Here is a 14,315-nt window from a genome sequence, read left to right as displayed (position 1 = left end):
ACCCATGCCTGAACATGCTTCCCACCCTAGTGCGTGCATGATAAAGTTTATCTTTGCTTACTTGAAAGCTGACATTCGATAGTGTTGGAAACCCCCGCCCGTAATTACCCTATAAATCTTCATTTCCTGGAAATATAATGCGAAAAGAAAGGGAAACAGAGAACCAACAACGTGGTAGCCTAGTATTTGTGTCTGTTATCACGCGAAAAGGAAAAAAAACAAAAATAGAAGTACTACGAGGGTTAGACTTCAAAACGTACGAAACCAACGACTCCCCCTGAAAACCAGCGATACTATTGCCTCGGTTAAAAGGAAAACCAGCGACTCCCCCTGTTGGAAGGCAATAATGAAAGTAAAAGATCTTTATATGGCAGGTAGACGTGTGGTGATACAATCTGGTAATATAGCCAGACTTTGGAAGGACCCTATTGGGGATCAAGTTCCATTTTGTGAACAATTTCCCAGATTGTTCTCTATATGCAATTTTCCTGAATGTACTGTCAATACTTGTCTTACGGCTGATCCCATGCCTTTCTTTCGAAGAAGGCTAAACCATGAAATGGGGGAACAGTGGCATCAGATAGTAGATACAGCCAGTAAGATTTGCGTTTCTGGTGAGGAGGACAAAATCAAATGGGGGCTGGGGTCTAAAACTTACTTCACCACCCGTTCAGTTTACACTTTCTTGGAAAAGCATATTGTGGGGTGTGACTATAACTGGATCTGGAGGGCAAGTATACCTCTGAAGATCCAAATTTTTATGTGGCAACTATCGCAAAATGCTATTTTAACTAGAGATGTGATGAAGCACAGGGGGTGGAAAAAAGACCCAAAATGCTCCTTTTGTGCAGCAAAAGAGACATCCCAGCATCTCTTTTTTACCTGCCCAGTGGCCAGGGTAACTTGGAGAGCAGTGGCTTGTATGTTTGGGACTGACTTATGCCCAAATAATCTATGGCAAGCATATGTGTGGTGCCACTCGTTTTTCCCAGAAGGGAAAGTTTTTTACACAGTGGGCATTGCTGTCATATGTTGGGCGATTTGGATGTGTCGTAACAGAGTTACATTCGAATTTGTACCTCTGAGAAACCCTTTTGAATGCATTTTCTCTGCTTGTGCTCTCCTTTGATACTAGGCAGGGTTGATGAAACAGCAAAAGGACACAGAGGACTTGAGGACTGGAGCGAACATGTTGAAGAGCAATGCTTCAAGACTGATGCAGATATGTGCTGGGGCGCATCAGGATGAGGGAGCCTGCTGAGGCCAGAACAAATGAAGAAGACCAAGTACAAAAGAGGTGGTTCCTGCTGCTGTTGCTCTAAGAGGGAAGCTGTTTATACTGGTTGTGTGTGGGTTGGGTGATTAGACCCTTTTATCCTTGCTTACTAAAAACAGTCTGGTAGTTTTGGTTTGATACTGTGATGTAATGGTGTTGCCGGGTTTTCGTCCCACAGTAGGTAATCTCGATGGCGAGTGCTTACAGTGGGTTTCCCGGCGATGCCTGAACTCGCTTTCCCCTTTCCTGCCTCTTTCTCTAGACATTTGATATATTTCCGTTATGTTGCAGTAATGGAAAGGGGTAATACCCGGTTCAAAACGAAATAAAAAAAACGAAAATGAAAAACCGGGACCACATTGGCTGGTTTCTTTCCTGAAAGCTCCGCGCGCGACAAATGTTGTGCGCGGAGCGCTCCCGAACCATTCATTTGTAAACACTCCGAAGAAACGCTCGCCGACTAGCTGCTCACCGTCTCACCTCACGGGTTTTCTACCTCCGTGTATTGCGGATGGGGCATATGCCGAGCCCTCGAACCGAGTCAGCCAGAGAAAAGTAGAGCGACTGACCACCAGATCCCCTCCACTCAAAGAAAAAAAAAAGACCACCAGATCCCCAATGGCCGCAGCTCACTCCACCGAACACGCCGAAATCCCTCATCCACTCCTCCTAAACCCCGGCCGGCCATGGCAGCAGCACTGCCGTATCTCGTCCTCCTCCTGCTGCTCCTCCGCCCAGCGGCCGCACCCGCCGCCCGCCCGCCGCCGCCCTCGAAGCTTCCTCCGCCGCAGCCGCACCAGAAAGTGTTCGTCTGGCCCAAGCCGACGTCCATCTCGTGGCCATCCGTCGTGTACGCGCCGCTCACCCCGACCTTCAGCATCCGCGCGGTGCCGCCCCACCCGGCCCTCCGCCACGCCATCGCCTACTACACCCGCCACATCCGCGCCGAGCGCCACACGCCGCTGTTGCCCCCCGCCAACTACACGCTCGCCCGCGTCCCCGTCCGCCTCCTCACGCTCTCCGTCGCCGACGCCAAGGTCCCGCTCGGCCCCGACGTCGACGAGTCCTACACGCTCTCCGTGCCCGCGGACTCGGCCTCCGCCGACATCTCCGCGGCCACGCCCTGGGGCGCCATCCGCGGCCTCGAGACCTTCTCCCAGCTCGCATGGGTCGGCGGCGGCGAGGCTGCGGGCGGCCAGTCGATCGTCCCCAGCGGCATCGAGATCTCCGATCGCCCCCTCTTCACCCACCGCGGCATCCTTCTCGACACCGCCCGCAACTTCTACCCCGTCCGCGACATCCTCCACACCATCCGCGCCATGGCGTTCAACAAGCTCAACGTCTTCCACTGGCACATCACCGACGCCCAGTCCTTCCCCATCGTCCTCCCCACCGTCCCCAGCCTCGCCCACCTCGGCTCCTACTCCCCCTTCATGCGCTACACCGACAAGGACGTCCGCCGCATCGTCAACTACGCCGCCGCCTTCGGCGTCCGCGTCATCCCCGAGATCGACATGCCTGGTGAGTAAGAAACTCCGACCTCGTCCTCCCCGCATTTGTCCACCGCGGTATCTTCAATGCCATTGCTGCGCACATTTCATCAGGGCACACGGGTTCGTGGGCGGGAGCGTACCCGGAGATCGTGACCTGCGCGAACAAGTTCTGGGCGCCCACGGCGAGTCCCGCGCTGGCGGCGGAGCCCTGCACGGGGCAGCTGAACCCGCTGAACCCCAAGGCGTACCGCGTGGCGCAGGACGTGCTGCGCGACCTGTCGGCCCTGTTCCCGGACCCGTTCCTCCACGGCGGCGCCGACGAGGTGAACACGGCGTGCTGGGAGGACGACCCGGTGGTGCGGCGGTTCCTGAGCGAGGGCGGCACGCACGACAACCTACTCGAGCTGTTCGTGAACGCGACGCGGCTGTTCATGGTGCACGAGCTGAACCGCACGGTGGTGTACTGGGAGGACGTGCTCCTGGGGCCCAAGGTGATGGTGGGGGCGACGGCGCTGCCCAAGGAGACCACCGTGCTGCAGACGTGGAACAACGGGGCCGAGAACACGAAGCGGATCGTGGCGGCCGGGTACCGCGCCATCGTCTCCTCGGCGGCCTACTACTACCTGGACTGCGGGCACGGCGGGTGGGTGGGCAACGACAGCCGGTACGACAAGCAGGAGGAGGAGGGCGACGGGGCGCCGCTGTTCAACGACCCCGGGGGCACGGGCGGGTCGTGGTGCGCGCCCTTCAAGACGTGGCAGCGCGTGTACGACTACGACATCCTGCACGGGCTCACCGAGGAGGAGGCCAACCTGGTGCTGGGCGGCGAGGTGGCGCTGTGGTCGGAGCAGTCGGACGCCGCGGTGCTGGACGGCAGGCTCTGGCCCAGGGCCGCCGCCGCGGCGGAGACGCTCTGGTCCGGGAACAAGGGCGCCAGCGGGCGGAAGCGCTACGCCAACGCCACGGACCGGCTCAACGACTGGAGGCACCGGATGGTGGCGCGCGGCATCCGCGCCGAGCCCCTCCAGCCGCTCTGGTGCCCGCTGCACCCCGGCATGTGCAACCTCTCGCAGTAGCCAGCAGCACGCCGGCGAAGCCTGGCCCCTGCTTTTGCTGCCTGCCGTGCCGCGGAGTGGCATGGTGGGAAGGAATGTTCACAGATCGAACTGGCACGGGGACCGAGAATTTGGAACGTGGAAGCAGCAGCGGCTATCCGTGGATCGACATGGTGATGAACATCAGCGGATGACCAAACAAGAAACTGCAAAATAAACAATTTTGTGTTGCTAGCTTCCACCTCTCGACAGTCTCGTGGTTCTGGCGGTAGGATCAAAGTATCGAAGTGATGTGCGTCAGTGCGTGGTTGCTGTATTTGACACTGAACAATTCATTGCATCTAGGAGTACTTTCCAATAACATGAGTAGATAGATAGCTAGCTAGCTATTCGACTAGTGCACAGCAGAGTCCCGTCGTGAGCAGTGGTGCCAGCGGCTAATTCCAAGCATCATGGCCGTGTGCCTTCACATCAAGATAGCCAGCACCCCTGCCGTTGAACTCATCAGTGAACGGCGCCTTCGACGATAGCGTCTTGTTGCGGTCTTACGACGGCAGCGACGCATCGTCCCTTCGCCATCATGGTGGCAGCATTCGGTTTGGCACCGGTGGTGGGAGCGAGACATGGTCCAGGTCGTCCACGCCCAGTGATTTTGTCCCTACGACCGGTGGCTTTTCCGACGTGCGTGCGGTGTAATCCATCCATCCATCGCTTTCCGCTAGCTCGCGAGTCCGGTAACGCCGCCGTGCAGCCTAGCTCCTCCTTCTCTCCTCCAACCTTTTCCCCCCTGTTCTGCAAGCCCTTTCCGTCTCCTTCTGGCTGCTTCCTCGCGCAGGTGCTATTATTTCTGAGCTTCCGAGGCGACAGAGCTGCACAAGAGCAGAGCAGAGCACGCAGAGGGAGAGAGGGAGATGAGGGAGATCATAAGCATCCACATCGGGCAGGCGGGCATCCAGGTGGGGAATTCCTGCTGGGAGCTCTACTGCCTCGAGCATGGCATCCAGCCCGACGGCCTCATGCCCAGGTCAGCTACTCCTCCTCTGCTCCGATTTGTTGTCCTCTTCCTTACAGAGCTCCGAGTCTTCCCCTGAAGAATAATTTGTCTTGATTAGAATTCTGTCTGATGGTGTTCTTGAATTGTGGGTGGTGAACATATGTAAAGACCCCTGGATTTTTTTTGTTAGATGGGTTGGATGATCCTGTTTAATTTTAGCGTGCCCCTGAGCAGCACAGCCCGAAGTATTGTTTGTGATTTGGTGACACCACTTGCTTCAGGATCAATTTGGTTTTTGCATGATAGAATCTGAAAAAACTGACCAGCTCCATCTGAAGTTTTTATCATCGGATTGCAGTGATACCTCGGTTGGGGTTGCAAAGGATGCATTCAACACATTCTTCAGCGAAACGGGTTCAGGGAAGCATGTTCCGAGGGCCCTGTTCGTCGATCTGGAGCCCACGGTCATCGACGAGGTGAGGACGGGGGCATACCGCCAGCTCTTCCATCCTGAGCAGCTCATCTCCCACAATGAAGATGCTGCTAACAACTTTGCCCGCGGACACTACACAGGTAGAGTACCATGCTTCGGTCTCACCTACCTTTTTGCCAAAAAGATCTTTTCTGAACACCAACTATTTAGAAGTCAACTGAGCGATTCTTATTTATAATTTGAGGATCTTGAATGTTGATCGTCGATTCGTCATCTAATGAAATTTGGGTAGTTGAAGATTTTATAATTTCTGTTCTAACTTATGTTTGGAAATGAGCAACTGGTCAGTTCTTTTTGTCAGTTGTGCACAATTTAATTGGTTATTTTTAATACGGCTGAGAAATAGAAAATATATTTTTCTTATTGTTTAAGATAAAGAACTTTAGTCAAGAGTCCATATGGAATTTCGAGCTCAGAAGCGTTATACTGAATTTCAGTATAAATAATGGGTATTGAAAATGTCTCTAATTGTAATACGAGTAGAATTCACCAATTGCAAGCAACATGCTACAGGTGTCAGGTGGGAGTCATGTCCATAACTTAATCATTTCATGCTGAGGTTTAGTGCCCATACAAGGAATAGAACACCCTTTCATCCTTGAGGCAACCCAGTTTAACTACTGCCTCCGTTCTTTTTTATAAGTCGTTTCAGACAGCTGAAATTGAGCTGTTTGCACGCTGTCTGAAATGTCTACAAGGTCGAGTACTAAAATTGTCATGCTTGGGAAACAGCCCTATGTTCCTACTAACAAATACTCCTTTCTGTAAACCCTGTTTCTGATGCTGCAGTTGGAAGAGAAGTGGTGGACCTTTGCCTTGACCGGATCAGAAAATTGGCGGACAACTGCACTGGCCTCCAAGGTTTCTTGGTTTTCAATGCTGTCGGTGGCGGAACTGGCTCAGGACTTGGTTCATTGCTTCTGGAGCGCCTATCGGTCGACTATGGCAGGAAATCCAAGCTCGGTTTCACCATCTATCCTTCACCACAGGTACTATTACTCCCTCTCTATTTATTTACTTTTCATATTAGCTCTGTCCTGAGTCAAACTTCACAAAATTTGAGCAAGTTTCAGCTAGACCATTTTCACTGAAACCATTGCCTGTTTCAGATTTCGACGGCCGTTGTGGAGCCATACAACAGCGTGCTCTCGACCCACTCGCTGATCGAGCACACCGACGTGGTGGTGCTCCTGGACAACGAGGCCATCTACGACATCTGCAAGAGGTCCCTGGACATCGAGCGCCCGACCTACACCAACCTGAACCGGCTGATATCCCAGGTGATATCGTCCCTGACCACGTCGCTGCGGTTCGACGGCGCCATCAACGTGGACATAACCGAGTTCCAGACCAACCTGGTGCCGTACCCGAGGATCCACTTCATGCTCTCCTCCTACGCGCCCATCATCTCCGCGGAGAAGGCCTTCCACGAGCAGCACTCCGTCCCCGAGATCACCAACTCCGTGTTCGAGCCGTCCAGCGTCATGGCCAAGTGCGACCCCCGCCACGGCAAGTACATGGCCTGCTGCCTCATGTACCGCGGCGACGTCGTCCCCAAGGACGTCAACTCCGCCGTCCACTCCATCAAGACCAAGAGGACCGTGCAGTTCGTCGACTGGTATGTCCGAAATCCCTTCTCGAGTTTCTCCATTGTTATCACCTGACATTGAGACTCTGTTTCTCCTTCTTCCTTGCGTTGCTGCTGCGTGCAAATTGAAGGTGTCCGACTGGGTTCAAGTGCGGGATAAACTACCAGCCGCCGACGGTGGTTCCGGGAGGGGACCTGGCCAAGGTGCGGCGAGCGGTGTGCATGATCAGCAACAACACGGCCGTGGCCGAGGTCTTCTCGCGCATCGACCGCAAGTTCGACCTCATGTACGCCAAGCGCGCGTTCGTGCACTGGTACGTCGGGGAAGGGATGGAGGAGGGGGAGTTCTCGGAGGCCAGGGAGGATCTGGCCGCGCTGGAGAAAGACTACGAGGAGGTCGGAGCCGAGGGTGAAGACGACGACGACGAAGGCGATGAGTACTGAGTTGAGTACTGAGTAGTGATACATCATAATAATGAACGGAGAGTTTTTGTACTGCGAGAAATTGCAGGGTATGACTTCATTTGTTTTATTGTGAAAGCAAAGCATCTAGTCCATACGATGCAGATTTTATTAAGTCCCAACGAAGCATTTATTTCAGTCGCTTTTGTTTTAAACAACGAGCTACCTTGTCGATTTTCATTATAGAAATGTCTAGAAATAGGCAAGTGCTTTATAAATAAAGCAAACATTCATACACCATCCATACAACCAGATCCAAAGTTTTACTCATTGTAGCAGAGAAGCTAATATGGTAGCGGATGACTTAGCAAAGCATAGTTTTAGTCTTAGCAAGTCTAAAACTTGGGACGCTGTCCCGGACTTTATTCTGCATTCTTATGTAAATGATCTTGCTCTTATTTGATGAATAAAGTTTTAATGCTAAAAAATAAGATCCAAAGTCACAAAGCAACTAAGGCGACCGGGGCAACAACATAATCATGCCCCAAAAAAAGCATAAACAAAATAGGAAAAAAAGCTACCGAGTGGCATGCAGCATCATGAAACTACGAAGAGGAGAGACGACGTGCGGTAGCCAGAAGCGCATCCAACATGAAGAAAGCAAGGAATCGCCAAAGTCTTTAGAGCAAAGAAACTAAAGCAAAAGGAAACAAAGAAATGCTGAGACATGGGTGAAGGCAGAGAGTGCAATCTCTAGCTACAGTTTTGTCCACACTTCCCAGGTACTCACGAGAGGAAATGCGATCAGATGTAGCTCATAAGGTGAAGATTTCGAGAAGTCAAAGATTATGCTTCAACCTCATCACAAGATGTAGACATCTTGAATCACCATCTTGATCAGCTTCACAGTTCACACGCACTTCAATGCTTTCGCGTCCGGGGCTTTTCCCAAGATACTCCAATTACTCAAATTATTGCAAAATCTGAAAATTACAGTTCCAGGATCATCAAGGTTTTTTCTCTTAAAACACGCATAATTTCTAGTTTTCCACATAGTCCAGCAAATAGTCACTCCTCCACATAGCACTATTTTTTGCTGAATTTTTGGGAAAGATCTCAACATCCCTCAACCATGTCTCCAACATCATCGGGGGTCTAGGAATGTCAAATGCGCATAAGATTACTTGTCCAATTAGCCTGGAAAAAGCACAATCGAACATAAGATGGGTAATGGACTCTTCCTGCGCGCAGAAAAGATATTTTTTTTCCATTTCCAACCCGGTCTCTCTTGATCAGGTTATGTTTGGTAAGTATGCTACTTCTAAGCATGAGCCAAGCCAACAAAAAACTTTGTTCTTCAGAGGGATCATCAATTTGCATATGAATATGTATCCAACAAGATCATTCCCTTTCAGTTGAAGGTAGAAATCTCTAACAGTGAAATTATGTTTGCTTCCGATCTTTGATGCCACTTTATCTTATCTCCACTCAATGACACATTATCCACCAACTCCTTGGGCTTGCTCCACTTATCTGTAGTCTCTCCATGTAAAAATTTCTGAATTTGAATAGATCCCACCCTTTAGTTTTAGCTTGCTTCAGAGTAGCTTCACTAGTGAAGCATACATCACACGGCCTAGGGAATTTTGTAGCAAGTGATTCATCTCCAAGCCAAATATCTTAACAAAATAGTGTTTTAGCCCCATCTCCAATAATCCTCTTAGCATATTACTAGAATATGAACTTGATTCCCATCAGGCTTTGCCAAAAATGAGAGCCACCAGGTGTAGTTCCAATCTCTGACAAGGTTTGGTTCTCAAGGTATTTTTATACAGTATTTGCCGTCGTATCCCTTCAGAAATCTCCAATTTCCAAAACCATTTGCAGATAAGGCTTTTGAAGGAAATATGCCCTACAGGCAATAATAAAGTTGTTATTTATATTTCCTTATATCATGATAAATGTTTATTATTCATGCTAGAATTGTATTAACCGGAAACTTGATACATGTGTGAATACATAGACAAACAGAGTGTCCCTAGTATGCCTCTACTTGACTAGCTCGTTAATCAAAGATGATTAAGTTTCCTAACCATAGACATGTGTTGTCATTTGATGAACGGGATCACATCATTAGAGAATGATGTGATGGACAAGACCCATCCGTTAGCTTAGCACTATGATCGTTCAGTTTGTTGCTATTGCTTTCTTCATGACTTATACATGTTCCTATGACTCTGAGATTATGCAACTCCCGAATACCGGAGGAACACTTAGTGTGCTATCAAACGTCACAACGTAACTGGGTGATTATAAAGATGCTCTACAGGTGTCTCCGATGGTGTTTGTTGAGTTGGCATAGATCAAGATTAGAATTTGTCACTCCGATTGTTGGAGAGGTATCTCTGGGCCCTCTCGGTAATGCTCATCACTATAAGCCTTGCAAGCAATGTGACTAAAGAGTTAGTTATGGGATGATGCATTACGGAACGAGTAAAGAGACTTGCCGCTAACAAGATTGAACTAGGTATTGAGATACCGACGATCAAATCTCGGGCAAGTAACATACCGATGACAAAGGGAACAACGTATGTTGTTATGCGGTTTGACCGATAAACATCTTTGTAGAATATGTAGGAACCAATATGAGCATCTAGGTTCCGCTATTGGTTATTGACCGGAGATGAGTCTTGGTCATGTCTACATAGTTCTCGAACCCGCAGGGTCCGCACGCTTAACGTTCGATGACGATCGGTATTATGAGTTTATGTGTTTTGATGTACCAAAGGTAGTTCGGAGTCCCGGATGTGATCACGGACATGACGAGGAGTCTCGAAATGGTCGAGACATAAAGATCAATATATTGGAAGGCTATGTTTGGACATCGAAATGGTGTCTGATGAGTTCGAGCATTTTTCAGAGTATCGAGGGGTTACCGGAACCCTCCCCCCCGGGGGAGTCAATGGGCCTTATTGGGCCTTAGTGGGAGAGAGGAGGAAGCGGTCAAGGTGGGGGCGCACTGTTGGGGAACGCAGTAATTTCAAAAAAATTCCTACGCACACGCAAGATCATGGTGATGCATAGCAACGAGAGGGGAGAGTGTTGTCTACGTACCCACGCAGACCGACTGCGGAAGCGTTGACGCAACGTAGAGGAAGTAGTCGTACGTCTTCCCGATCCGACCGATCCAAGCACCGTTACTCCGGCACCTCTGAGTTCTTAGCACACGTACAGCTCGATGACGATCTCCGGGCTCCGATCCAGCAAAGCGTCAGGGAGGAGTTCCGTCAGCACGACGGCGTGGTGACGATCTTGATGTTCTACTGTCGCAGGGCTTCGCCTAAGCACCGCTACAATATGATCGAGGTGGAATATGGTGGCAGGGGGCACCGCACACGGCTAAGGAACGATCTCAAGGATCAACTTGTGTGTCTAGAGGTGCCCCCCTGCCTCCGTATATAAAGGATCCAAGGGGGGCTGGCCGGCCAAGGGGGGCGCGCCAGGAGAGTCCTACTCCCTCTGGGAGTAGGATTCCCCCCCCCCCCAATCCTAGTTGGAATAGGACTCCTTGAGGGGGGGAAAGAGAGAGAGGGGGGCCGGCCACCTCTCCTAGTCCTAATAGGACTAGGGAAGGGGGGAGGCGCGCGGCCACCTTGGGCTGCCCCTTTCTCCTTTCCACTAAAAGCCCACTAAGGCCCATATAGCTCCCGGGGGGTTCCGGTAACCTCCCGGTACTCCGGTAAAATCTCGATTTCACCCGGACACTTCCGATATCCAAACATAGGCTTCCAATATATCAATCTTTATGTCTCGACCATTTCGAGACTCCTCGTCATGTCCGTGATCACATCCGGGACTTCGAACTAACTTCGGTACATCAAAAATGCATAAACTCATAATAACTTTCATCGTAACGTTAAGCGTGCGGACCCTACGGTTCGAGAACAATGTAGACATGACCGGGACACGTCTCCGGTCAATAACCAATAGCGGGACCTGGATGCCCATATTGGCTCCTACATATTCTACGAAGATTTTTATAGGTCAGACCGCATAACAACATATGTTGTTCCCTTTGTCATCGGTATGTTACTTGCCCAAGATTCGATCGTCGGTATCCAATACCTAGTTCAATCTTGTTACCGGCAAGTCTCTTTACTCGTTCCGTAATACATCATCTCACAACTAACATATTAGTTGTAATGCTTGCAAGGCTTATGTGATGTGCATTACCGAGAGGGCCCAGAGATACCTCTCCGACAATCGGAGTGACAAATCCTAATCTCGAAATACGCCAACCCAACATCTACCTTTGGAGACACCTGTAGAGCTCCTTTATAATCACCCAGTTACGTTGTGACGTTTGGTAGCACACAAAGCGTTCCTCCTGTAAACGGGAGTTGCATAATCTCATAGTCATAGGAACATGTATAAGTCATGAAGAAAGCAATAGCAACATACTAAACGATCGAGTGCTAAGCTAATGAAATGGGTCATGTCAATCAGATCATTCAACTAATGATGTGACCTCGTTAATCAAATAACAACACCTTGTTCATGGTTAGGAAACATAACCATCTTTGATTAACGAGCTAGTCAAGTAGAGGCATACTAGTGACACTAAGTTTGTCTATGTATTCACACATGTATTATGTTTCCGATTAATACAATGCTAGCATGAATAATAAACATTTATCATGATATAAGGAAATAAATAATAACTTTATTATTGCCTCTAGGGCATATTTCCTTCGGTCTCCTACTTGCACTAGAGTCAATAATCTAGATTACACAGTAATGATTCTAACACCCATGGAGCCTTGGTGCTGATCATGTTTTGCTCGTGGAAGAGGCTTAGTCAACGGGTCTGCAACATTTAGATCCGTATGTATCTTGCAAATCTCAATGTCTCCCACCTGGACTAGATCCCGGATGGAATTGAAGCGTCTCTTGATGTGCTTGGTCCTCTTGTGAAATCTGGATTCCTTTGCCAAGGCAATTGCACCAGTATTGTCACAAAAGATTTTCATTGGACCCGATGCACTAGGTATGACACCTAGATCGGATATGAACTCCTTCATCCAGACTCCTTCGTTCGCTGCTTCTGAAGCAGCTATGTACTCCGCTTCACATGTAGATCCCGCTACGACACTTTGTTTAGAACTGCATCAACTGACAGCTCCACCGTTTAATGTAAACACGTATCTGGTTTGCGATTTAGAATCGTCCGGATCAGTGTCAAAGCTCGCATCGACGTAACCTTTTACGATGACCTCTTTGTCACCTCCATATACGAGAAACTTATCCTTAGTACTTTTCAGGTATTTCAGGATGTTCTTGACCGCTGTCCAGTAATCCACTCCTGGATTACTTTGGTACCTCCCTGCTAAACTTATAGCAAGGCACACATCAGGTCTGGTACACAACATTGTATACATGATAGAGCCTATCGCTGAAGCATAGGGAACATCTTTCATTTTCTCTCTGTCTTCTGCAGTGGTCGGGCATTGAGTCTTACTCAACTTCACACCTTGTAACACAGGCAAGAACCCTTTCTTTGCTTGATCCATTTTGAACTTCTTCAAAACTTTGTCAAGGTATGTGCTTTGTGAAAGTCCAATTAAGCGTCTTGATCTATCTCTATAGATCTTAATGCCTAATATGTAAGCAGCTTCACCGAGGTCTTTCATTGAAAAACTTTTATTTAAGTATCCCTTTATGCTATCCAGAAATTCTATATCATTTCCAATTAGTAATATGTCATCCACATATAATATCAGAAATGCTACAGAGCTCCCACTCACTTTCTTGTAAATACAGGCTTCTCCAAAAGTCTGTATAAAACCAAATGCTTTGATCACACTATCAAAGCGTTTATTCCAACTCCGAGAGGCTTGCACCAGTCCATAAATGGATCGCTGGAGCTTGCACACTTTGTTAGCTCCCTTTGGATCGACAAAACCTTCTGGTTGCATCATATACAACTCTTCTTCCAGAAATCCATTCAGGAATGCAGTTTTGACATCCATCTGCCAAATTTCATAATCATAAAATGCGGCAATTGCTAACATGATTCGGACAGACTTAAGCATCGCTACGGGTGAGAAGGTCTCATCGTAGTCAACCCCTTGAACTTGTCGAAAACCTTTTGCGACAAGTCGAGCTTTGTAGATAGTAACATTACCATCAGCGTCAGTCTTCTTCTTGAAGATCCATTTATTCTCAATTGCTTGCCGATCATCGGGCAAGTCAACCAAAGTCCATACTTTGTTCTCATACATGGATCCCATCTCAGATTTCATGGCTTCAAGCCACTTTGCGGAATCTGGGCTCACCATCGCTTCTTCATAGTTCGTAGGTTCATCATGATCTAGCAGCATGATTTCCAGAACAGGATTACCGTACCACTCTGGTGCGGATCTCGATCTGGTTGATCTACGAGGTTCAGTAGTATCTTGTCCTGAAGTTTCATGATCATCATCATTAGCTTCCTCACTAATTGGTATAGGTGTCGCAGAAACAGTTTTCTGTGATGTACTACTTTCCAATAAGGGAGCAGGTATAGTTACCTCGTCAAGTTCTACTTTCCTCCCACTCACTTCTTTCGAGAGAAACTCCTTCTCTAGAAAGGATCCATTCTTAGCAACGAATGTCTTGCCTTCAGATCTGTGATAGAAGGTGTACCCAACAGTCTCCTTTGGGTATCCTATGAAGACACATTTCTCCGATTTGGGTTCGAGCTTATCAGGTTGAAGCTTTTTCACATAAGCATCGCAGCCCCAAACTTTAAGAAACGACAACTTTGGTTTCTTGCCAAACCACAGTTCATAAGGTGTCGTCTCAACGGATTTTGATGGTGCCCTATTTAACATGAATGCGGCCGTCTCTAAAGCATAACCCTAAAACGATAGCGGTAAATCAGTAAGAGACATCATAGATCGCACCATATCTAGTAAAGTACGATTACGACGTTCAGAAACACCATTGCGCTGTGGTGTTCCGGGTGGCGTGAGT

General features: G+C 48.9%; 2 protein-coding genes across 2 annotated transcripts; both read left to right on the top strand.

The window, feature by feature from the left end:
* Window positions 1-1,787: 1,787 nt before the first annotated feature.
* LOC119284957 (beta-hexosaminidase 2-like) lies at window positions 1,788-4,185 on the top strand. The gene is made up of 2 exons (XM_037564145.1): window positions 1,788-2,797; window positions 2,881-4,185. The coding sequence occupies exons 1-2, from the start codon at window positions 1,963-1,965 to the stop codon at window positions 3,843-3,845; spliced, it is 1,800 nt and encodes a 599-aa protein (XP_037420042.1). The 5' UTR covers window positions 1,788-1,962; the 3' UTR covers window positions 3,846-4,185.
* Window positions 4,186-4,321: 136 nt separating this feature from the next.
* Window positions 4,322-7,499, top strand: LOC119284958 (tubulin alpha-2 chain). Its single transcript, XM_037564146.1, has 5 exons — window positions 4,322-4,848; window positions 5,177-5,391; window positions 6,101-6,300; window positions 6,421-6,929; window positions 7,031-7,499. The coding sequence occupies exons 1-5, from the start codon at window positions 4,736-4,738 to the stop codon at window positions 7,341-7,343; spliced, it is 1,350 nt and encodes a 449-aa protein (XP_037420043.1). The 5' UTR covers window positions 4,322-4,735; the 3' UTR covers window positions 7,344-7,499.
* Window positions 7,500-14,315: the final 6,816 nt, after the last annotated feature.

This window comes from Triticum dicoccoides, chromosome 4A, assembly GCF_002162155.2.
Source record: "Triticum dicoccoides isolate Atlit2015 ecotype Zavitan chromosome 4A, WEW_v2.0, whole genome shotgun sequence".
Lineage (NCBI taxonomy): Eukaryota > Viridiplantae > Streptophyta > Magnoliopsida > Poales > Poaceae > Triticum > Triticum dicoccoides.
This window is presented reverse-complemented; position numbering and strand designations above follow the sequence as displayed.